A 25510-nucleotide genomic window follows, 5' to 3' on the forward strand; every position below is an offset into this window, starting at 1 on the left:
ACTGTTAGGGTGAAAAGAGGCTGTGTCTGCATAGTGGTGAGTATGTGATTTCAGGCAAGGCCCTGGCATTGCAGGGGCTCACCTGTCTCTTGGATCATCCCCTCTCCGCAGACGCTGGTGGACTCCAGTTATTGCTGATTAAACCCACCTGTTTTGGCTGAGATCAGTCGCCCGGCTGCGCGGTAGCTCTGCCTGTCTGCTGCTGAAGTCCTGCACGCACCGCTCCCTCCGCCCTGCTGCTGTGCTTGGCTTTTGTTCGGCACCATCCTCCTCTGCTCTGGAATTGTGAGCCTCTTACTCCTGGGATTTCCAGTATCCCTCATACCCTGGCTTCCTCACTCCCTTTGCTTGGATCGCAGCAGACTTTGCCCCTGGATGGGTTAGTATTAGGGCCGTGTCAATAGAGTTTTCTCCCTCCCTGCGCCTGCTTGCAGGACCCCCATGAGTAGGAGGCCCCCCAGTAAGAATCTCCTCTCCTTCCCCCTGAGCCTGTCCCTTTGTATGATATGAAATCCCACTGGGGAAGCTGCTCAACGAGCACAATCCTGCAAGTGCCAGAGTGGTTTTTCCCCCTTAAGTCTCCCTAGGTTTGTAATTCATCTGCTGTCCCCATCAATGTCCCTGCAGCAGCTGAGAATGCTCCTTCCTCTGCTGCTGCATCCCAGCCACTGCACGAGGAAGGGGTGGAGGGTTGGGAGTCCCTGTCTCTTACCCACTCGCCCCCCGGGGACTGAAGCCCCCAGGCGGGGGGGGGTTGTATCTTTCTGGTTGGGTCCATTAGCAATAAACCTGCCTGGTGGACGTGAGTCCATCTGTGACGCTCGTTTTCAAGTCTAGGGAACAAACCCCCCACCCATGACTTCTCCAGGTATCGCCCCATCCCTCTTTCATCTCTGAGCTCATTGACTCTGCTGTTCACTGGTGCTGTCTGGGGTTCCTCTCTGGCCTGGTTTCCACCCCTCGCACTCCACTGGGGCCACTGTCCCCAGAGTCCTTTTCCTAGCCAAATTGCAGAGCCAGTGCTGGACTTACAAAGCCACCTGTCAGCTGCCTTCAATGCCATTGGCCAGGCGCTTCTTGCAATCTGGTGCTCTTCTGGCTTCCCTGGCTCCGTCCTCTCCCTAATCGCTCCTTCAGCGTGTCCTTCAGCAGATCCTCCTCTTCCCCCTCCAGCTGTCTGTGGGACTCCACAGGGCTCGGTCTTCGGTCCTCTCCTCGTCTCCCTTTGCACCTTCTTTCTGGGTGATCTCATCCACAAACACAAATTCAGCGACCCTCTCTCCACTGATGCTCCATAGACCTACCTCTGTACTCCAGACCTGTCACCTTCTGTCCTTCTAAACCAGCGCTCCCAATCTTCCCCCACAAAGCCCTGCCTGCTGCCTCCTTTCTCCACTCTCCTGCCTGTCACTCAGGGCGGCAGGCTGTGTCTAGGCCTTGCTGGCTCTTCCTGCGTACCGGCTCTCAGGCACGTCCCTCCCCATCCCTCCACACCGTTACATGCTCTTCTCGTCTTGTGTCGCAATCACTGGGCATGTTTCTGGCCTTGGCACAGGCAGTCTTGCCCTGCCCGTCTCCTTTCAGAATGCTGCTGCAACGATCATGTTCCTCACCCGTCACTCCCCTCTCTGCATCCCTCCACTGCTCCCCCTCTCTGCTGCAGTGAACGTAAGCTGCCTGACTTCGCTTTCAGGGCCCTTCACAGTCAGTCCCCCGTCTCCCTGTCATCTCTCACTTGCTATCGTGGCATCAGTGCCCATTATGGATTGGCCCGTGGCACCAGCCTCCATCGCTCGTTACATTTTGAAACAAGCAGGCTCCTGTTTTCTGCCATGCTGTCCCTCCCACCTGGGGAGAGCTCTCCAAACATCTGCAAAGCTAACGCATTCGCCTCCCGAAAATTCTCCTGACCATGATGCCACTGCTGGGCGGCGCCTGCTGCCTGTCACTGAGCCCTGTTGTCTCATGGCTACAGACAGACCAAAGGAGGAGCACAAGGAAGCAATCTGGTGTCTCCTGAGTTAGACTGAGATTGGAAGCTCTCGGGGGCAGGCACTGTCCTTTTGGTCTGTCTGTTCGGCACATGGCACAGTCAGGTCCTGGTCCAGCTCTGCTAAAACGAGTAACTAATAATACAAATGCTTTGTGATGGGCTACCGCTCGCTGCCTAGACTGGCAAGTCAGCTGGGGATTAAACAGCTGACTTTACAGCCTTACCATTAGCCAGGTGTGTTGAAAGCACTCGGGGCCTTTCACAGTGGGTTTTCAGCTGTCTCAAGTGAATTTCTGTTGAAGGGAATGTGAACCCTAAAACTGAGCAATGGCCCATGAAACCCTTCCTTCCTGCTTTCAGAATGAGTGTGGGACTTGTTTTCATGTCCCAGCCAACAGAACAGAATTCCATATCTACCCCACCATACAATGGTTCTCCACCTTTTCAGTGCCATCCCTTTCCCGTCCAACTGGGATCCAGCCAGGCCCGCCCTCGCTGGTCGCAGTGTGAGAAGGCAGCTGGTTGAGAACGCCTGCCGTCATAGACCTCACCCAGCATGGTCCCTAGGAAGCTGCTGGAGCTGGAACTGTATCTTCTGAGGTGCCACCGCTGCAAAATGGTATCCAGAGAAGGAGGCTACACCTTGCTGCATTTCCCCGAGTATCTAGGGAGTCCAGGCACCAGATGGGAGGTTAATTTGTGAAATGTGAAGCTTCCAGGCAGGTTGTTAATGATGAGAAGGAATGTTATTTAATGCATGAAAAACTTCTAGGCCCAAATTGTTAGAAAAGGACACACGCGGCTGTGGCAAATACAGGCGCTGTGAGCTGCTGGGTGTTCTTCTGCACAAGCATTTACTGCAGTTGCGACTAGAGCCGTACAACTTCTGTTCTGTGAATAGTAAATTCACTGACAAATACGCTTTCCGGGCACTGAAGCTTGGTGCATTCAGGCAGAACTGGGTGAATAGTTTTGGTTGAAAAAACCCTGAACACCAGAGGTTTGGAACTGTGGCTTTGATTTGCCATTCCAGGCATTTTATTCCTCTGAGCAATTTTTTTTTCATTTCATGGTGGGGAAAAAAAATTCAGCATTGGTTTGAACCGAATGGGCTGTCTTTGGATTTGTCAGTTGTCACCCAGGGGAAACTACCTGGCTGAGCAATAATTGTACCAACCGCATCCACCCTGCCAGGGCCACTTGGCTGTTGGGGGAGGGGTTCCTGCTGGCCTCCTGTGGTTGATAATGGCCACTTGGAAAAGACCTTTGCCTTCTAGGTAGCTCCAGCAGTAGCCTGGTTTCTGTTTGTTCCTCTGATGCCCCCCCGGAGCAGCTTGTGTTCTGTTTCAGTTTCATCTGCTTGTGGCGCAGAGCTTTGCTCCGGAGTGCAGGGGATTGACCTGACTTTGAGCGTAGGGTGCACGCGACTTACAGCTTTGAACGTGTAAATTAGGGCCTCAGACTTGGTGGCGAGATCGTCCCTCCCCCAGCTGGGAGGCTGAATGCGAGCGCTGGTTCGGTCTGTGTGTGTAGGGCTGATGTTACACGCGTATTGCCTCCTGCAGTGACCGAGAGGCTCCTCTGTAGAGTTCCACATTGTCTGTACCTCCTGGACCAAACAGTGAGACAGACAAACTCCTGTCTGAGCGACTGGGCTGGGGAAGTGCCTGGAGCAGCCATTGGGTGTCGGTACTTTCAGGAGGATTTCGCTCTGCCTTCTCTCCAGGGTATCCCACTGGTGGGAGGGGACAACAGGTGAAATGCAGGCACAGCACTTCAAGAAGCTGCAAACGCACCCTGCCCTCTCCCCTGGCTGCAGTTATGCTGTGAGCTGAAAACCTGACCGGGAAAGCAGTGCTGAGAGAGAATGTGCCGGAGAGCGGCCCATGGCACTGCCGGCCTTAACCAGCTCTGCTAACGAGCCTCGAGGTATTTTAGCCTCTTGGCGCTGTTAGAGCCCTTGGAATCTATGGGTACGGCTACACTTAGAGCTACACAGCGCTGCCGCGGGAACGCTTTGAAGTGTCAGTGTGGTCGCAGTGCCAGAGAGTTCTCCCAGCGCTGCAGGTACGCCCCCTCCCCCTCCCATCACTGGGGCAGTGTTTACACTGGCGCTATGCAGCGCTGCAGGTATGTCCCCTCCCCCCTCCCAGCACTGGGGCACTGTTTACCCTGGCGCTTTGCAGCGCTGCAACTTGCTGTGCTCGGGGGGGGTGTTTTTCACACCCCTGAGCGAGAAAGTTGCAGCACTGTAAAGCACCAGTGTAGCCAAGGCCTCAGTGTATTGGCACATAGCGAGGAGCCTCTGCCACAGGCCGGGCTGCCAGGCCAGGAGAGGCAATTACCGGGCACCTGCACAAGTTGGTTATTCACTTTCCGTCTGCTCCTCCCCCAGTAGAGCGGCTGTGTGACGATGGCAAAGTCCTTTAGTTATGAGACTGTCCTGCCCTGGGCTGCTTCAGCCTGTGCTTTGTCAGCTTGGCAAAGGCAGGTCACAAGCGTCGCCCAAGCCATTGCGACAAGCCGGGGAGCCCGTGGCTGGTGCCCCAGCTGTCTAGTGGGGATCTCGTTATCTCCAAAGGATGCTCTGTTAGGAAGCCTGCTGCGGCTGTCACATAGGAGCTGTCTGTGCTCTGGTAACACCCGTAATCAAAATATTGGGTCCCCAAGTCTGCACATGTCTGGCAGCCCCAGGGGGCTGCTCCTGCTGATTGTTTAGGTGGAACAGGGAGGAGAAGAGCTCTGCCCACTCCCACACAGGGCAGGCGTGTGCCCAGCGCATTGCAGAGCACAAGGCAGGCTCTGAGCTGTCGCCCACCTGCGTCTCAGGAGCAGCTCCATCTTTACTCCTGTGCAGCTGAGAGCAGAATGGGGCCCACTGCTGCTGTGAGCTGGGTCCCCGGCCCAGTTCTGGTCCAGTTAAGGAACATGGGGAATCTCCTGCTCATGTCAGAGGGAGCAAGAGCCAGCCTTGAGGGAGAGGGACATGAGAGGAGCAGGCAGTGTCACTGTCAAGCAAGGTCCCGCTCCCCACACACAATGGATTTGGGGCCATTTCTGGAAGGCCGAGAGCCTGGCCTGGTCTCTGTGTCCCTCCTGCTCCCCCTTCAGCCCTCAGCAAGGGAGAGCTGGTGTCAGGTCCTTGTGCTCACCTGGAGTCCAGTCTAGCTGAGAGGCGAACCTGGCCTGGATTGCAGATCGCCCCAGGAACAGACTGGGGGGCAGCCCCTGCAGGGAGAAGTGTGGCTAAGCACCTCCCAGGAAAGTGCTGGGCGGTTGGGCGCGCCCTCCCTTTCTCCCCGGGGTGTCTCATTCTGCGTTGGCTGCCAGGAGCGCCCGGCTGTGCTGAGCGACCCGGGTGGGTTGGTCTGTGCTGCCCTCCCCTGCCGGGACTTGGGCTGTGCGGCGGTGGGGAGATAGCGAGGCGACCGGTATATCTCAGGGTTATGACAGCCCCAGGCTGTCCCAGCAGGCGTTTTCAATTCCGTTTATCTGTGTTTCCCCATTGAGTTCATTTTATTTCCCCTGATTTTTGTTTCCTGGGAGATTTATCGATCCTGGTTTCCTCGGTTTATGACAGGCAGTGGCTATAAACCATCGGAGCACTGAGCCCGTTAAAGTCACTCTCTCCTTTGCCTGCTGGCTAAGAGAAGGCAGCACCAATGTCGGGGGGGGGGGGAAGGGGAGCAGAGCAAGGTGCAAAGGGGCCAGGGCTCTAGAGCCAACAGGGTGGGGCAGGTGCAGCATGCTGGGCACTTCCAGATGATGTCAGGGAAGGGCGTACAGCTCGGCATTTGTGGAGCGCTTTGCAATGTCCGTGCACCATCCTCACCCAACGGGCCCTCCGAGCTCCCCAGGGAGAGCAGCCTTCCCCTCTCTGCCCCATGGAGAACAGGGATAAGGACTTGCTCCTGCCTGTGACCCTCCTTGTGAATGGGGCTACTCACAAGAGGAAGAGTGTAGCCCAAGGCTGCAGTGGGAGCTGGGATTAGAGCACTGAGGTTCTGGTGCCCACCACAACCCCACGAGTCGAACATAGAAACCTGGGCCAGTAACTCCATCGGCTGTAAGGAATGGCACAAGCATGGCCAGACTGGGTCAGTCCAAGGGTACATCTAGCCCAGTATCCTCTGTTCCGACGGTGGCCAATGCCTGATGCCCTGAGGGAACGAACAGACCAGAGGATCATCAAGTGATCCATCCGCTGTTGCCCATTCCCAGCTTCTGACAGTCAGGGCAGCTGGAGCGTAACAGCCGTTGGTGACAGGCCCCTAGAGGGAGACAGTCGCACAGGCAAAGCCTCTACAGACTCATCCAGGACGGGAGCATTGGCCTGCATGGGCATCCCACTGAGTTTCCTTTTCTGCTCTGCCCTGGGCACAGGAGTCGGAGTCTGAGAAGGCAGGACCCTGCCATGTCTGTCGTTGGAAAACCTGCTCAGGCTGGAGTGAACGCCCTGAGCAGCTATGGAGAGTATGGGAGAGGAAACCAGGGAACTGTTGGTCTCAAACTATCAGTAGTTTTTAGGCAGGGGTGTTCGACTCTTGTCTCCGCCTCTGGCCTGCCCCTAGTGGCAGCATGGTTTGGAGAGTACATCGGCAGCTGCCATTTATTACACTGCAGATGTTGTGGCTCCAGTTTCTTAGTAAATTTGCTTTCTCCATCTCTCTGTGAACACTTGTGTGATCAGTTTTCACCAGGCCAAATAGTCTTGGAAAGTGAATTTTGTGCACAAACTTTTGTGGAAACTGAATTTTAGATTCACATGCACAAGTACTTGCACCAGGTCCTTGTGTAGGAATGGCACAGGGAGGTCCCCTGATTAGCAGCACTGGGGTGAGCTGTTGATCCCAGGGGCAGGAAGCAAAGGTCTCGGGGGCTTTCCTATGAAGTGCTCCTGCTTTTCTCTCTCCTGCACCTTGCACTGTGTTTTTGGAGTGCTGATCAGCACAGCAGGTTCAGCGCAGCTTGAAAGGGCTGTCGGCGAAAGAGTCTGCTCTGCATTGCTATAAAAGGCCCTCACAGTCGTCCTTATCTCCTCCTAAGGCTACACCACTATCAGTCTTTCCTAGGATTTCCCTCCAGGGGGACCCCAAACTGTTTATCACTTTCCTGGGCCTTTCTCCAGCTCTTTGCCAGGTGCCAACTTCGCTGAAACCGATACCAATCAGAGGCAGTAACATCATAACCCTCATTAAAGCAATTCTTTATTTTACCTCTGATAGCAGCTGCATGATGTGATGTTCCTGCCCTTTGCCTGCTCGTCTACCACTTCGTGGAACTGGAACACTCCATGCGGTTCTTTTGGGTTCATTTGTTTACAGTGTGTGTGTGTGTGTGTGTGTGTGTGTGTGTGTGTGTGTGTGTGTGTGTGTGTGTGTGTAGAATGCTGCAAATCCATATTCACAAATGTTTGACTTTAAGGAGTTTGAGCTAGTGCCCTGTTCTTTTTCATGTTTCATGAACGTTGGAGCTTTTCATCTGAGGACCAGCTGTGCCATTCAGTGGAGACCCCTCTGCTCCCGTGTGAACCAGGGCCTTTGCACATGAACACAGGGAGTCACAAGCCACCCTTTGGGTTGGAAGCACCTTCACAATCAGTAGCAACCCCGTGTAATTTAACTGACCAGTCACACTGCAGATATCAGTCAGTTTGTGACAGTCTGCAGGCAGAAATACATCTGAAAGAATTGCTGGAAGAATTCCGTGTAACAACCGAACCGTCCAGGAGACGCCTGCTCCCTAACAGGAGCGAGGGCTGAGTTTGTGAAATCGGTCAGTTGCTTCCTGGGAATAGTCAATCCTAATCCAGTGTCCTTGTGGTGTTCTGGATTTCCCATTGTGTTTCTGAGACACCCGTCCCTCCAGTACCTATGTGGTCCATCTCCAGACCTAGGCTTGTGGGTGAAGCTTGTGTACACTCTGAATTAGAAGAGCAGACTCCTTCCTTGTCTGTGTCTGCTCATGTATCTGTGGGCAGCTCGCCCACCGCTGGCAGGGTGGGACAGAGCCCTCCCCAGGCGCAGGGTTTGCAAGGGCACCTCTGCAGCCCAAGAGGCCGTGGCTTCTGTTATAGGAAGATATAATTAGTGTCTTCCAATATTGCTGAAAGGTTAAATAGCAACTAATAGTTAAAAGGCTCCAGTGAAATGTTCCTTTGAAAGGCAGGGATTGCAACTTCTGTGACTGATCCTGACCCCAAGCCCCCTTGGATTTATTGGGGGACAGAATGAGACCCTTGAATAGATGGATCCTTTTGACCCAGTCTGTTTTTATTTCTTTTGTTCTCCCCAAGAACTGCCCCCCAAATACCCAGCTAACCAAGAGGGACTTTAACCTACTGAGAACCATCTCCATTTTATACCACCGTCAGCAGAAGCCCTTACAGAACATGGCATCTGCATCCCAACTGCTTGCATTTGGTCTTGCAACGCCACTGCAGTTTTTGAAGTGCTACTCTCTGCTGGTTGTACCTCCTGGGGATTGCAATTCCACACTCTCTGCCTGCACCGCACTGGTTCCCAGCGAGGGGGGCTAGATAAAATATCACTCTGTCACTGAGCCTTCATCCCAAATTCCTCTCTTTGTCCATCACCTTATCACTCAGCTAACATCCATGCTATTGCGCAGCCTTTCTTTCACTCACAGACAGTGTCTCACTGTCCATCTATCAACCAGACTAGCGCGCTCCATCAATCTCAAACTGAAAAGTCTTGATGTGCTAGTAGTTGGGTGGAGCGTCACTCCCCAGTGTTCTGCAAAGGGTAGAGCAGAGAAGCCCCAAGAGGGAAGACTGCATCCAGCCCACGCCTTTGGTGCCGGTTTCTTTGCGGTGGATTTTGTGCCATTGGGATGGGATACACAAGGTGCTCTGGATGGGTGTGACGAACTGGGAATGTTCTTAATGTTTGCTCTGAATACTGTGTTGGTGCCTCAGTGTCCCCTATGCAGTTCTTAATATCTAGGTGGTGGAATAAGGGTGTGTGATTGCTGCAGAGGAAGGGGCCAGTGCACCTAAATGCCTGGCACTCTGTTTCCTAGCAACTGATGGCCTGGGCCCCTCCTCTGCAAAGGTGCCAGCTGAAGGTGTTAGAGACAAAGAGATCAGGTGATCTCCTGGCCCGGGAAAGGAGCTGAGCAGAGAGGAGGGGCTGGAGGGGGTTGTTAGTCTGGAGCTGCATGGGGACGAGGAGTGAAGTGCAGATGTGGGGAGTCTGGCTCACTGCCCCCCAGAATGGACCCAGCCGAGGGGTCCCATTTGCTGTACCTACAAGCTCTGTTTTAGACCCTGTTTCTATCATCTAATAAACCTCTGTTTTACTAGCTGGCTGAGAGTCACGTCTGACTGCAAAGTGGGGGTGCAGAACCCGGTGGCTTCCCCAGGACCCCGCTGGGGTGGACTCACTGTGGAAAGCGCACAGAGGGGCAGAGGATGCTGAATGCTCCAAGGAGAGACCCAGGAGGTGAAGCCCTGTGAACTTCTTGCCCTGAACAAGTCTGCTCCAAGGGAGAGGAGGCTCCCCAAAGTCCTGACTGGCTTTGTGGGGAGCAGTTCCAGAGCATCGCACGGGGACTCCGTGACAATGGGTCTGCGTGAAAGATGATTATTTCTAGCTGTTAGTAGAATTTAGACTCAGACTTTGCTTTTAAATGTAATTTGACAAATGGCCTTTTTCAAATGGAAAGTATTAAAAATGTGAATTTCTCATTTCTGGAGTTCCCTTTGTGCCGGGCCTGGCTCCTGCTCTTCTGAAATAGCGCCAGTTCCAGCAAAAACCAGTTCCAGAAAGAAGGCAACATGATTTCCAACCTGGCTGCTCTCTTGTGGAGTTTGTAATGAAATGTGAGAATTAGTGCAGTTTGTCAGGGCTTATGAGCAGTTTGGATTCCTCTGGCTATTTAGCTGTTAGCCATTTCCCTGAGCTGAATGTAAAGGGACCTGCAGTTACTCTTGCTTTGCTTCCTTTGTTCATGCACCAGTGACATTTGTGATGCCAGCAGAGTTCTGAGGCGGGTGTTTGGTGAATTACTTGCTGTTGCAATGCCAATGCGGGGAGGGCACCAGGAAATATGGCAGCTCTTTGATATTTTTCTAAAAGGACAGCTAGTGAGTTAGGTCCATGCTTTGCGAGCACTGCACGTGCAAACAACGCAGGCAGAGCTTTGCACACGCTGAGACTGCAGCTGAGCACGTACACTTGATAGTTGTGTGAGCAAATGGCTCAGTGCCGTGGTTCGTGTGTTTACTGTACTTACCACGTTAGCTGTCTGTGGAAAGGAGGGGGCAGTGGGAGATGCGCATTTGCATGCATGCAAATCCGAGTGTAGCGAGCTGGCCAGGGGGCCGTATTCTAAGTAGTGAGCCTCTGCCACCCAGTGCGGGGACGCTGCCTGCTGTGACGTTCGGCCCGGTGACCTGGAACACACCGCGCTTTCCCCAGACAGTAGGCCACATTCTGCTCGTGTGACAATAGTAATTTTCGTGGCAACGACTTAGGATCTAATGAGCAGAGCTGCATGGCTGCGTTCCAAGAAGGGGGAGTAGGAGGCTATGGAGATGTGCTGCCAGCTAGCTGGTTGCTGGCAGGGGGGTGACTGGCTCCTGCTCGATGCAGCGGGGGGGGCTGCATTTAGGAGTTGGGGTGCTCTCAGGTGTATGGCAGAGAACAGCAGCAGAGGCCAAACAGTCTGACAACTTCCCCATCCCCCACATATGCATGGGACACCCCATAGCCCCACTCCCTGTTCGCCGCTCTCACCTCTCTTCCTCCCTTTCTCATTCCTGCGTCTCCTCCCTCACACGCACAGTCGCCCACTCTTGTTCTGGGGCCTGTGAGCAGCTGCCTCCCCTGCGCTGCTCTCTGGGGCTGTTGGCCAATGGCTCTTTGCAGCCCGGAAGCGTGCGGGGGGGGGCATGCCCAGGGCCGGATGGTGCCCGTGGAACCAGCTCAACTGGCCCTGCAGCTGAGAGGAGATGGGGGCACGAGACAAACCCCTCAGTGCGGGGGGAGGGGGTGGGATGGAGGAGATGAGCACAGATGAGAGCCAGACGGGGCGGAAAGGTGGACAGCTGAGAGAGAGGTGGTGGGGGTGAGATAGGGAGACTGGACTAGCCAGGTGTGGGGGTGGGAGGAAGCCGGGGGCACGGGGGGTGGGGGAAGGAGCAGAGAATGAAGGGCTGGGGCTCTGGGGCAAGCAGGGCTGCAGTGGTGGAGGGGGAGGAACTCCCCTATTCTTCCTGTCAGCGATTATTTACTGCCCATTTCACTCTTCGGTGCCTTTTGATGGACGAGCTCTTAGAAGTTTCCAGCTGGCCCGTCACTCCCGTTTAGCCCCCCTCCCTGGCCCTGTGGCTCGGGACCCAGCTGCAGCCAGCACTGTGCGGGTGGGGTGGGGGAGATGGTAGCCAGTGGCCGGGATTCTCTCCTTGGGGGAGGCGCCTTCTGCTGCGGGCGTCAGTGCCGACCAGCTGGGAAGGTTTTCAAGGAGCCTTCGCAGTTGTTCAGAGCAGCGGTGCTGTGAGCGTGTCCCGTTAGCTGGAGGGATGGTTGGGGAGCTGCTGGGCTGAGCAGAGGGCTGTCCATACTGGACATTGGACTAGCGAGGCTGGAGTGTGGGTAGCAGACGTGCACGCTGTCGGCTGCAGCCACATCGGGTGTCGCACGGCATTCAGCAGCCCCGTGAGAACAGCAGGTCTCTGCCTGTGTGTCACAGACGCTCAGCCGGTGCCAGTCTGCTCCGTGCCCCCCAACAAGCAGGGGCCCCAGGCTCTGGCTGTACGTGGGTGTCACAGGGCTCACTCGCTGCTGCAGCGCCCCCTCGTGGCTGTGTCTGGGGAATCAGCGCTACTCTGGTCCAGCACCCTCTTGCATCGTTCGCTTGCCCCAGACCCTCTGTCTGCAGCTCGGGGTGTCTCGCGTGCAGCGTGTCACAGCCCTCCCGCTACGTCACTGTACAGTGCCCCCTTCCGGGCTATCCCAGGCCGTCTGGACCAGCTGTCCAGTTGGCATCTCCCACAATCCTGTGCCACTTCTGAGTGGCTGGCAGGGGAACCCAGCCCAGAGACCCTCAGCAGCAGCTAAGTTCTGTGCAATCTCCACTCTCACTGCTGTTTCCCTGGGCTGCTTCCTACCCTGCCCCCCACAGGCTTTCTTCTCCCCCTTCTGGGTAAACCCCTGCCCCAGGGCCAGGATCCCAGCACTTCTCTCGCTGCTGGGGATCCTGCTTTTCCCTCTCTAAGCCCAGAGGGTGACTGCCGGCTTCCACACTGCAGCCCCCTTCTGCTGCAGACTCTCTGGCTTTACCCTTTAGCCAGCTGGGCTTTATCAGCCACTAGTCGTTGTCAGTCAAGCCAGACGCTCCGCCGGATCTGGTTAATTGGCCCCACCTGCACCACCGTGACCCCGTCAGAGCTGGGTTGGGGTGAACGCCCATCACAGTAGGGCTCCCTGCTGAGCAGAACAGTCATGGCCTTGTTGCCCAGCTTGGAGGAACCACTGCGGCCTGGTGAGGAAACTGAACCATGTTGGATTTGGAAGCAGTCGAGGGGCCAGCGTGGCCCAGCCACACCCTCCCTGCCCTTTGTGCACTGCAAGGCATCCATCATTGGGGGCTGCGGGGATGGCCACCCTCCGCCGGGACTATGCCGGGTCATTTCACTGGGGGCTTCACATGGACCCGGAACCAGTGCATCCCTTGGCCGCTGCTGTCCACTCAGGTGGTGTTGGGTCTGGTCTCACTCCAACCCCTTCCCCCACCCGGGCCCAGCTGACTATGTCATTGGTGGGAGAGGGGCTGCATGGCTTTTGGCTAGTAGAAACCACCATAAAGGAGAGGCAGCTCTGCCTCAGTTTCTGCTTCTCTCTGCTCTGGGTCACTTTGGCAGAGGGCAAGTACTACAGTGCTTGCTGTCTCCCCAGTCTCTCGAGACGCCAAGACGCTCCGGCGGGGGGCGTGAGGGTGCGCGCGTGTGAGAAACCCTGGCAGTCTAGTGCTGGGTTTCAGGCAGCTGGCGCGCTCGTGGCCTTCACTTGTGGGTAGCACCAAAAGCCGGAGCGGCGATGGGGCCGGTGGGGCTGAAAGTTCCAGTCATCAAAGCAAATCACAGGACAAGCGCAGGGATGAGGTGGCTGGTCTGGGGAAGCGTCCTATGAAATGTCTCCATCACCATCACGTGGTTTGGGGACGGATTGTGCCAAATCGCTGGTTTTCCCGGGCACCGAACCCAGCCCTCCGTGCTGCAGCGACCGGTGGTTGTATTGGCCTCCATTTGCCTGAAAGTCGGAGAGGTCACAACCCTTGTTGAGCCTGGCCCAGGACAGGTTGGTACCAATCCCAGCATCCTGCTGACAGCCTGGGTTGCCTCCTGATGGCAGCCTGCTCGCTGCCGATTGAGAACCAGCTGCTGGACTTGGCAGGACCTCAAAGGGGAGCAGAAGGTCAGCTTTGCCGAGGGCTGCTCTCAGCCAGGTGGGGAGCATGTTGCTGGAGCAGATATAACTGTCGCCTTTCCTTTGTTGGTACGTGTCGAGCGTGCCGGCCATGCGTGCCAGGACTCCACCAGATGGCGGGGGCCCCTCGCAGCAAGATCCTCTTTGGTGCTTGCTTCCCCAGCCCACTCTTTGTTGTCACAGAGGGACCCAGGATTAGAAGCAAATACAAATCCAGTCTAAATGCCTGGGCTTCTTGGCAGCACAGGCCCTGCACATGTTGTAGCCTGGGCAGTTGCTACCTTCTGTGCTTCCAGTGCCTTTCTCGCAGGCTCATGTTAATAAGCTGCTTTACGGTCTTAAGCTTCTGAAACCACCGATTTTGTAACAGATGCAATAATGGGGGTCAGATTATTTCCTCTTCGTCCTTCTCCTCTCACCACTGCAGGCACCATCAGCTCCCGAAGCCGAGACCAAGTCCTGTCCGCTCCGGGGAATCTCTGTGCTCCATTTTACATGGTGGGGTGGCTGCGGCAGGCAGGGCCTGGCCGGGAATTGGGCTGAAATGGTCTCCAAGTCCAGCCCCGTGTGCGTCTCCCCCTCTGCCCTTCAGAGCTGTCGTCTAAGCGTAGCTGTAGGGAGCAGTTTGCCCCCAACGGCTAAAGCATCTGGCCTCACCTAGCAGAATCCAGCGGGTCCGCTCAACCTAGAGGAGTCGTTTGCACCTGCTAATCCTGTCACCCCGAGAATGCCTCGTTTGTGCATTGGCTGGGGCTGGGGGCGAGGGGGGAGGGGATTGGCTGTGATTCAGTTGGGCATTGCTTCCCACTCCTTGCCCTACCCAGGGGTAATGCAGCCTCCTGGGCTTGTTGCCCCACATCCCCCCCTCACCTGTAGTGTTACTCAGGCTGCTTAGCAAGAGACTTGCTTCCCATTGAGCTTGTCTCCTGTAGCTATTCACCAGGCCCTGACTTGATGGGGACGGTGATGCTGCAAGGATGAGGACCACCAGGAGATCTCACAGGAGAGAGATCCCGCTAGAGCAAATCCCTGATCTGCAGGATGTGCCGAGGCTGTAAGTGGAGCTGGCAAAGGGAGGTCAGCACATGGGCATGCTGCTGGTACCCAGAGCCAAGGAAGAGGCTTGATTGCAGAGGCTGCTCCAGCTAAGGCTCGGTCAGATCTCCTTAGTGTCTAATGATGGGCAGGGGGAGGCACCGATGCGGGGCGGGGAGGCCGTTCCCAGCAGTCCAAGCCTCTGGAGCCTGCAGCATGGTCTGGGACAGGCTCTCTCATGAGATCTGTAGTGGAGCCACCAAGCTCAGGGCTGGGCCTAGATACAAATCTGAATTAACCCCCGTTTTGCAGATGGTTGGTTTCCGAGAGGGAGGATGGCCCAGCAGTTAGGGGACTTGAGAAACCCAGGTTCAATTCTCTGCTCTGTCCAGACTTCCCAGGGGATGTTGGGCCAGTCACTTAGCCTCTCTGTGACTCGGTTCCCACCTGCACGGAGGGAGAACCACTGCCCTGCCTCGTGGCTGGTCGGAGGAGAAATACGTAACAGATCAGGTGCCTCTCTGGCCCCAGCTGCAGTATCTAAGGCAGGGAGCCCCATTGCAGAGAGTGCTCTGAGCTGTGATGTCTTGATGCAGCTCTAGAGCCCAGCTACACCTGGATTCAGGAAGGGGAGGCGCTGACGTTCTAGATCGCTGCTCTGTGGTACAGATGGGGGAAACCTGGAAGGGAATGAACATAGAGGCCAGATGATGGTCTTGGTCACACCACTATAAATCTGCCATGCAACCCTAGTAGAGTCAATGGAGAGTGGCAGCAGTGTGTTGAGGACCACGTTCCGGCTCACTGCAGAAGGGCCTGGTCCCTTCACGTCTCGGTGTCCTCTGCAGCCCTGGTGAGGCTTCCGAGAAGACAGTTGTTAGGAACCTGCCCTTGTCTCTGGTCGGGGCATCTCAGGGAGTCTGAATTTCCATTCTCGGTTCCATGTGGTGTTGTGGCCCGGGGGCTTTCACAGCCACTTTCCTTCCTGAGATGCAGTCGTGACAGCATCAGACCTCCAAGAGATGGAGCAATGGCCCCTAGAAGCTTTCCTAAAGGCTGGTGTTGCCTCCAGCCAAGATATATCCTCCTTTGGGTTCCAGGTGGAGCTGAAAGAGGAGGCAGAGGGAACCTAAGGGAGGGGTTGCATATTTCCCACGGGTGAGAAGTTGGTATCATGGGGGTGCACATCCTGTTGACCACAGAGGAGGGGAGCTGTTCAGCGCAAGCAGCTCTGGTTTCGGTTCGGATGCCCTTTGAGAAGGCCGAGCCCTGAGGTTAATTAATACGCATGCTTCACAATTAAAACTGGAAAGAAAGAAGATGTTTGATTCAATCAGGCCTTTTCTCTGCTTGTCTGCCAAATTCTAGTCTCTGGGAGCTGATTTTAATTGTGTCCCGAGTAATTTAGACATGGGCTTGAGATCTCAGGCTACCCAGCATAATCTACACTCTTTAAACTCTATAATTAAAGCAGATTCCCTTGGAGGACATAGGTCAGAACACATTCCCCAGGGAGCTCAGGCAATACGTGTCCTGGGTGGACAGGTAAAAAGCCGCTGGGAGAGGTGTGTTTTGTGATGAAAAGCGCAGCCCTGAGGTTTCTTGCCCAGATTCCACTGGGGATAGTTCGGCCTCAACATTCCCCTCCAGGGTAACTAATTCTCTGTGCACAGGGGAAGTGGGGCTTGGCTAACGCGAGGTGAGGCTGGGGCTGTGCTCAGACTCCACCTAAGAAAGCAGGGTCCTGGACAGCTGGGGGCAGGGCCAGCCGGCCTTACGACAGGCCCTCGTTGCTGCGTTGTGCAGCGTTTAGAACAAATAATGCAGATGCTAAAAACCAGCTGCTCAGCATTAATAAGAACATACGTGGCATTGAAATCAGGAGTCCCGTAGGATGTGCTCATTAAGGAAAGTGCTTCCCACTCACTTGGTAGTCATTTACTTTTACGTAGCTTTGTTTAGTGTTGGGGGCACTGCACAAACCGCAGCTTCTCCCGGGCACCTTTGGGGCTCGGGGTGTGAGCTGGGGAACGGCCCCAGGCTTTGTGCACAACAGCAATGCTGAGGCTGTAGCACAAGCTCGTGCCCTCTGCCCTCGGAGTGGGTGCTCCAGGGCCCTTGCACCCTGGCTGCCACTGCCAGAGCTGGACGTGTGCAGCAGATGGGCAGAGGAAGGCCGAGCCATGGGACTGCCACACACCAACGCTGTGTTTTCTGAAAGCGGAAACGAGGAACCACTGGTGGCTGCCTTGTTCCTTACCAAGATGCTGCCGTGCTCCTCTGCTGCCATGGAACGATTCTCTGATGAACTGAAGGAGGCAAATGGAGACACTGGGCTAGGCATAGGAACCTGGGGCCAAACGCCAAAAATTAAAAGGTCTGTACACTAATGCGAGGAGCCTAGGTAACAAGATGGAGGAACTGGAGTTACTGGTGCAGGAAGTGAAACCAGATATTATAGGGATAACTGAAACCTGGTGGAATAGTACTCATGACTGGAGCACGGGTATTGAAGGCTATGTGCTGTTTAGAAAAGACAGGAAGAAAGGCAAAGGTGGTGGAGTAGCCTTGTACATCAATGATGAAATTAACTGTAGGGAAATAAGAAGCGATGGAATGGATAAGACAGAGTCTGTCTGGGCAAAAATCACACTGGGTAAAAAAGCAACTAGAGCTTCCCCTGAGATAGTGCTTGGCGTGTGCTACAGACCGCCAGGATCTGATTGGGATATGGATAGAGACCTCTTTAATGTCTTTAATGAGGTAAACACAAAGGGGAAATGTGTGATTATGGGGGACTTCAACTTCCCGGATATAGACTGGAGGACGAGTGCTTGCAAGAATAAAAGGGGTCAGATTTTTCTGGATGTGATAGCGGATGGATTTCTTCATCAAGTAGTTGAAGTACCTACGAGAGGAGATGCCATTTTAGATTTGGTGTTGGTGAGCAGTGAGGACCTCGTAGAAGAAATGGTGGTAGGGGACAACCTTGGTTCGAGTGATCATGAGCTGATTCAGTTCAAATTAGATGGAAGGATAAACAAATGTAGATCTGGGATTAGGGTTTTTGACTTCTCGAGGGCTAATTTTAAAGAGTTAAGGATATTAGTTAGGGAAGTGGATTGGACGGAGGAATTAGTGGATTTAAATGCGGAGGAGGCCTGGAATTACTTTAAGTCGCAGCTGCGGAGACTGTCGGAAGCCTGCATCCCAAGAAAGGGGAAAAAAAACATGGGCAGGAGTTGTAGGCCAAACTGGATGAGCAAGCAACTCAGAGAGGGGATTAGACAAAAGCAGAAAGCTTACAGGGAGTGGAAGAAAGGCAGGATCAGTAAGGAAAGCTACCTTGGTGAGGTCAGAACATGTAGGGATAAAGTGAGGAAGGCTAAAAGCCGCATTGAACTGGACCTTGCAAAGGGAATCAAAACCAATAGTAAAAGGTTCTACAGCCACATAAATAAGAAGAAAACAAAGAAAGAAGAAGTGGGGCCGCTATACACTGAGGATGGAATGGAGGTTAAGGATAACCTAGGCATGGCCCAACATCTAAACAAGTACTTTGCCTCAGTTTTTAATAAGACTAGTGAGGAACCTTGCGATGATGGAGGGATGATAAATGGGAATGTGGATATGGAAGTGGATATTACCGCAACTGAGGTAGAGGCCGTACTTGAACAGCTCGATGGGATGAAGTCGGAGGGCCCGGACAATCTCCATCCGAGGATATTAAAGGAACTGGCGCGTGAAATTGCGAGCCCGTTAGCGAGAATTTTTAAGCAATCGATAAACTCGGGGGTTGTGCCGTATGACTGGAGGATTGCTAATGTAGTTCCTATTTTTAAGAAAGGGAATAAAAGTGATCCGGGTAATTATAGGCCTGTTAGCTTGACGTCTGTAGTATGCAAGGTCTTGGAAAAAATTTTAAGGGAGAAAGTAGTTAAGGACATAGAGGTCAATGGTAATTGGGATGAATTGCAACACGGATTTAGTAAAGGCAGATCGTGTCAAACCAATCTGATCTCCTTCTTTGAGAAGATGACGAATTACTTAGATAAAGGAAATGCGGTAGATATAATTTACCTAGATTTCAGTAAGGCGTTCGACACGGTTCCGCACGGGGAACTGTTAGTCAAATTGGAAAAGATGGGAATGAATATGAAAGTTGTAAGGTGGATAAGGAACTGGTTAAAGGGGAGACTCCAGAGGGTCGTATTGAAGGGTGAATTGTCAGGCTGGAAGGAAGTCACTAGTGGAGTCCCTCAAGGATCGGTTTTGGGACCGATCTTATTTAACCTTTTTATTACTGACCTTGGCACAAAGAGCGGGAATGTGCTAATAAAGTTTGCGGATGACACGAAGCTGGGGGGTATTGCTAACACGGAGAAGGACAGGGATACTATTCAGGAAGATCTGAACCACCTTGTAAACTGGAGTAATAGAAATAGGATGAAATACAATAGTGAAAAGTGCAAGGTTATGCATTTAGGAATTAATAATAAGAATTTTGGATATATGTTGGGGGCGCATCAGTTGGAAGCGATGGAGGAGGAGAAGGACCTTGGGGTACTGGTTGATAGCAGGATGACTATGAGTCGCCAATGTGATACGGCTGTTAAAAAAGCAAATGCGATTTTGGGATGCATCAGGCGGGGTATTTCCTGCAAGGATAAGGAGGTGTTAGTACCGTTATACAAGGCGTTGGTGAGACCCCATCTCTGTGTGCAGTTCTGGTGTCCCATGTTCAAGAAGGATGAATTCAAACTGGAACAGGTTCAGAGACGGGCTACAAGGATGATCCGAGGAATGGAAAAACTGCCTTATGAAAGGAGACTCAAAGAGCTTGGCTTGTTTAGCCTGGCCAAAAGAAGGCTGCGGGGGGATATGCTTGCTCTATATAAATATATCAGGGGGGTTAACATTAGGGAGGGAGAGGAATTATTTAAGTTTAGTACTAATGTAGGCACGAGGACGAATGGGTATAAACTGGATATTAGGAAGTTTAGACTTGAAATTAGATGAAGGTTTCTAACCATTAGGGGAGTGAAGTTCTGGAACAGCCTTCCGAGGGAAGTAGTGGGGGCAAAAGACTTTCCTGGCTTTAAGACAAAGCTTGATAAGTATATGGAGGGGATGTTATGATAGGATTGTCAATTTGGGCAATTGATCTTGGATTACCACCAGATAGGTCTGCTCAATGGTCTGCGGGGAGATGTTGGATGGGATGGGAACTGAGTTACTGCAGAGAATTCCTTCTTGGGTGCTGGCTGGTGACTCTTGCCCACATGCTCAGGGTTTAGCTGATCGCCATATTTGGGGTCGGGAAGGAATTTTCCTCCAGGGCGGATTGGCAGGGGCCCTGGAGGTTTTTCGCCTTCCCCTGCAGCGTGGGGCACGGGTCACTTGCTGGTGGTTTCTCTGCAGCTTGAGGTCTTCAAACCAATTTTGAGGATTTCAATAACTCGGTCCTGGGATAGGGGTTGTTATAAAATTGGATGGGTGGGGTTCTGTGGCCTGCCTTGTGCAGGAGGTCAGACTAGATGATCAGATTGGTCCCTTCTGACCTATGAGTCTATGAGTCTGCTGCATTCTTGCTGTGTAACCCTGGGCTGCTCACATAACCGCTCTGGGCCTCAGTTTCTACATCTGTGAACTGGGGATAACAATACTTCAGCTTGGGATGGCTCTTTACCTTCCAACAATGAACCAGTCTTCCCTCTGTGCACCGTGCCAGGGCCTAACGCGTGAGCCGCTCACCTTCAGAGACTCCGCCTCCCTCACAACAGAGGAGAACCTTGCTTAAGCCCCTGGTGAATGGTTTCCACCTCACCAAACCAGAGCACATTAGCCTTTGCTGTAGAGAGAGTGAAGACTGGGATTGCAGGGCTTCTGCTCGCAGGACTGATGTGCAGGCGACAGAGCTTAGGGGTGGCCCTGCCCAGGCTGGGACAGCAGGGGCCGTGCAGGTCGGGGGAGAGGAGCATTGGCAAGTCCCTCTGCCGTGGCCAGGACTGGAAGGGCAGGAATGCTGCGGGCTGGGATTGGGGCACTGAGGGCTGTATAGAAGCCCCTGAACTGGCACTCCAGGCGGGGCTGTGGGTGAGGATTAAAGCGCACTGGCAGAGCAGCGGGAGGCGTCCGCACGGTACCCTGCTGCTGGTGGCCCTTGGACTCAATGAGCAGGAAATGGACACACAAGGCGCAGGCAGAGAAATCCATCGGTTGTACTTTTTGCTGATGGTGGAATTGGAGGGCGAGATCCTGATTAGGCCACAATCCGAGAACGTTAGCGTCATTATTGTGTAATTGTTTCACGGTAATGGCCCCAGCCCGGATGCTGCAGGAACCAGCAGCACAGCCCTCGCTGTGTGGTGCGGAGTAGCTGGAACAGGAGGCAGGGGGCTTTCATCCTTTTTATGTAGCCAGCTTGAATACGCAGGCCTGTAATTCGCACTTATTTCCGGGGCTTGGCTGTTACGGAATCCTGGGGATATCTTCCTGCACTGACTGAAGCTTTGGAATTCTTGGTGTCTGGGGTCCCTTGGTTGAATGGGTGGCATGGGAAGAGCGCCACCAGGAATTCAGCAAGGAGACGGGGATGCCTGTTAAGCCCCTTATGCAATGTATTTTCCTGAGCTCCCCTGCTAAAATGGATTAAAGGAAAGCGATAAGTCTGTGGGATTTCCATGCGTCCAGAGGGATGGATAGATATTAAAGGTATTAACTTTTCTGTCTGGGGTGATGATAATTCAGTTTTCAGCCTGGATCTGAACTCTGCAAGAAACCCACAGGGAAGCGGCACATGCAGTTCTGTAGAAATCAGCTCCCGAGCAGAATCACAGCGGCAGGAAAAGCCATTGGGGTGGGAGTTGGAAGAAACCGGGTGGATTTGAGGGGCAGCTCTGGGGATCTTGGTGGCTGGAAAGTCAGCACGGAGCAGAGCAGGATGAACTGGTTCTGATAAAATAGCTGCCCGCGTTTCACCCAAACGAAACACTCCTGGGAGGGAAGTTGCCTGTTCAACCTGGAAGTGTGGGGGCCTCCAAACACTGGAAGGCTTTGAGTATTCAGGTGCTAAACCCTCAGCCCCATGGAGTCTAACCAAAGAGGGTGGGGACGGGGTGGTCTCTCCTGACAAGGTAGAAGCTGTCGGTGGGATATGTCATTAATTGTGACAGTAGCATTTCCGGAGTGACCTGCCCATTGCAAACACTGTTTACAGTGGAACAATACTCTCCAGAGAAGGTGAAAAGAATTCTCATGACACCTCTGAACAATATTTGTTTTGAGAGAGAAAAGCAAACCATACGGCATGTGGGAGACTGTTTGGGGCGGCATTAAATGAGGATTTGTTTTTCATTTATACTTCGATTTAGGCAGCGCTGAGATTGTGTTTGGTTTACTGGGCAGAGATCCTGTAACTTGGACATCTTGCGTGTCCTGGAACGGGAGGCGCCCGGGAACAATCTGGCTTGAGAGAGCAGGATGGATTCACGGTTCCTAAAAGGCCCCTTTGCATGCTGCTGGGTCTTTCTCTGGCCGGATACTGCTTCTTTTAAAAGCCTGTGGGTCTGGTGCTGCCCTCACGGACACAGGCAGGAGTCTGGGGAAAGCGCAGGAGAGCTAGTGAAGGTTTTCAGGTGTAGAACTGACGTATGAGAGAGGAGAGCCAGGCCCAGCAGACATCTTTGACCTGGATGACCCTGTTTGTACTGAAAGGATCCTTCCCAGGATGGCTGCGCTGGGGGCAGGCTCTCCACAGAGAAGCTAGTCTCTTAGGGTCCCTGGGTTAGGGCTAAGCCGTGTAGGCCAAAGTTAAATGAATGTGGGGGCTGCACAAGGCGGATGGCTTAGGGCTGGGCTGATGCCTACTGGACAGAAGAGCCTCAGTGTGTCTCCCCTCAGCCCCAGGGGGTGGGATCTTTCCGGTGAAAACCTCCCCTGATGGGCCAGGCGCAGGCAGTGCCGTGGGCAGCAGAGGCAGCCTGCTGTGGGCAGGGGGTCTGAGTGCCCTGCAGTCCCTAACGGGGGGCTGGCTCTCCCTTCTCTCTCCCCTGCAGCCCTGTTCACAGAGACCCCGCATGACATGACGGCCCACGCCGGGGAGGACGTGGAGATGGCCTGCTCCTTCCGAGGCAGTGGCTCCCCCTCCTACTCGCTCGAGATCCAGTGGTGGTATGTTCGCAATCACCGGGACTGGACAGACAAACAGACGTGGGCTTCAACCCAGGTAATGCCCCCCCGCTGGCTTCTCTGCCTTGGAATTACTGCCTGAGATTTGTTGGCGTTTGCCTTTGGCAAACCAGACCTGCCCTCCCCCAATGCCAGGGGATGGTGGGGGGGTCCTGCTCACTGGCACTTCCCTCCTGTGAGGCTGCTGCCCCTCCCTTTGCTCCTGCCACTGCTGCCAGCAGCCTGGCAGTGTGCCCGGTTGGCAGGTATCTCTGGGCTGAGCCATTTTATTATAGTTTGCCCAGGGTGTTTGTGTCTCCAGCGGGCTGAATACGGAGACTTTATCCCAGTGGACCCCTCCTTCCTCAGAACCCATGTTTCGCGGTGGAGTCTGTTTCCCCAGCCCTCCCCAGATGGGAGGAAGGATTCTGGCTGCGAGTCCCACCCCACCATCAGGGATCATACCAGGATGTTACAGCAGGGAAGGTTACTTCCCAGAGTCCCAAAGGCCACGCTCTGCACCTTGGCTGGGCTGGAGCAGCTGCGGGGGGGTGCGTGGCCTCCCCCTGGTGTGTCTCTTTCCCCAGTTACCTCTGATGCCAGCTGGCCGATCCTGCTGGGTTTTAATAATATCATAAATGGATTTGTCTTCGTGCTCCTGTGTTCTCCCCTTGTGTCACCACTGTCCATCCCGTCATTGTCCGCTCCCCCTTCGCTCCGGATATCAGTCCTGGCAAACAGCTGTCTCTTTATTTCTCTTTCTGTTCACACAGAGATAAGGGCCAAATAATGGAAAGGCAGCTTTAGATATTTTAATGAGGCTGTATTCTTGCGTCTCTGGCAGTATTACCATAAATTGAGAGACGTGTCAGAGAAATGCTATCACTCGACAGCATTGCTGTAGAACGGGGTGGAGGGAGAGTGAGGCGGGGTGGGGGGAAAGTGACTCTCAGCATGAGCTGAATGCCGTGCCGCAGAGCTCAGACACCTGAGTCCCAGACAGAGCAGGCTCCCTGCACAGCTTAGTAGGCCATTCAGAGGCATTGATTCTCCTCGGGGGAAGTGCTGAGCTTTGAAGCAGCTCAGAGTCCAGAAGGGTGGGAAATGGGGAAGCAAGGGGGTCATCCCGATACTGAAACCTAATGCAAACCCCAAATCTAAAACCTGATTCCAGCCAGGAGCCTTTACTGATCAGTCTGGGCTTGTCTCTGTGTGGCCCAGCTGTCCGAGACTCTCCCTTCACATTGTCGCCCGTAGCACCCGGCCCTGCCCGTATTGCCCCACACAGCTGGGGTATCACAGCCTGCCAGTTACAAGAGCAACCTGCTAAAGAAGTTACATGCAAATTGTGGCCGCAATATTTGAACTTAGGAGCAGAAGATAAAACCAGAGACTGTAAGCTGGCACCCCCCACACCCACCGATGATGCTCGGTGCCTGCGGGTCACCGAGGGGTCCCAGTTCTGTATCTGGATACTCGGAGCAGAGGCTGGGGCTCTACTTAGGTACCCACCTTGGGAAATGGTGCTCAGCACCTGGAACAGCTCCCCCGCATGGGAGGTTCGCAGTGTGGGGTGGGGTTTGGCTCTCTGCAGCAGGGTGATGCCACCTGGAACGGGTGAGGAGAAAGAGGGCAGAGAACAACCAGCTCCGTGAACGGCTGGTTTCTTCCCCTCCTGTTCCTTTCTCCATTTCCTTTACCCCAGGCCCCTCTGTGCTGCCCGGGCTCAGCAGCAACCTTGTCCCTATGCAAAGAACGTCTGTTCACTCCTAGATGCTCTGTGTGGCAAGGCTCCTGGGCTGGGGCAGGGTCCTGCCTGGTGTGTTCTCCAGGGCTCTTCCCAGACCACCCTTAAATCGCTGGGACCACTGAGCCCCTTTCCCCGGGCAGATTATTCCCTGGTCTGAAGTCTGGGTTCCCAGACATCCAGCCTGCATTTTCCTCTGCCCAGACTGGTTCTGTTGCTCCTGGACATCCATCCCAGTGATCCCTGCATTCCTTAGCCATCATTGAGCCCAGCAGCACGTTGCTAATCTCTCCTCATAAATCATTCACCCCAGCCCCTTCATTCGGCTTTTGCCTTCCTATTTGTCATCATCTGCCTGGTGCGGAGGGGCCCAGAACTGACTGCAGCATCCTCGGCGTGCTCCATCTCCCTGTCTCTGGTCTGGTGCCTCTGTGCCTGTGCAGCCTGGTGTCATCATCTTGCATTGCAAGCTCCTTTCTAATCTGCAGTCTGCCATGTCTCTCAGGCCAGGAGCAGCCTGTGTGAGCAGGCAGGACTGGTGCCTTTTCCAGGCACAGCATTCAGAGCTGAAAGGCTGAAGCAGAATGAATTTTTCCTCTTTTCCTTTCACTGCTGAAATTTTCACTCAGTAGCACACTCCCTTCCCCTCCTCCACACTACATCCGCCACCTGCCTTTGAAGCATCCATTAGGGGCTGAGGTGTGAATTAGTCTGATGGGTTTTTCTCCCCTTCCAGCTAAACTAATGGGTTCTCATCTCTCCTTCTCTCGCCACCCCCATTCCTCCCTCCCCGACAGCTAAAAGCATCTCAGCAGGAAGAAACTGGGAAGGAGGCGACGAAAATAAGCGTGAGTTTGGATAATGACTTCTGGCGAGGGCTTTAATCGAGGGTACAGCTGTAACTTTGGTCCCCGAGATGCTGGCAGCTTGAACAAAAATTGCCCTGTTCTGTTTTTTAAAGACCAAAGAGTCTTTTCAACTTGGTTTGAAAAGCTGCCGGTAGGAGAACTGGTGCATGTTGGGATCAGGAGCTGGTGGCCACTCCGCAGTGAAGGCTTGCAACCCACGGCGCATGAGTGCCGTGTGGCACTATGCGGAGTGATTCCCTCCCGGGGG

The 25510-nt window shown here is 54.0% G+C and overlaps 1 protein-coding gene across 2 annotated transcripts in view; it reads left to right on the forward strand.

Moving 5' to 3' along the window:
• Positions 1-25510, forward strand: part of VSTM2L (V-set and transmembrane domain containing 2 like) — a 50069-nt gene that overhangs the window by 13585 nt on the left and 10974 nt on the right. The window contains exons 2-3 of one of the 2 annotated variants that reach the window (XM_030533559.1): positions 22536-22705; positions 25192-25242. In XM_030533559.1, coding sequence (XP_030389419.1) covers positions 22536-22705; positions 25192-25242 — 221 coding nt within the window. The remainder of the gene's footprint in view (positions 1-22535; positions 22706-25191; positions 25243-25510) is intronic. The other variant, XM_030533560.1, reaches the window with a different exon arrangement.

This window comes from Gopherus evgoodei, chromosome 14 (genome assembly GCF_007399415.2).
Source record: "Gopherus evgoodei ecotype Sinaloan lineage chromosome 14, rGopEvg1_v1.p, whole genome shotgun sequence".
In the NCBI taxonomy this organism is placed as follows: Eukaryota; Metazoa; Chordata; order Testudines; family Testudinidae; genus Gopherus; species Gopherus evgoodei.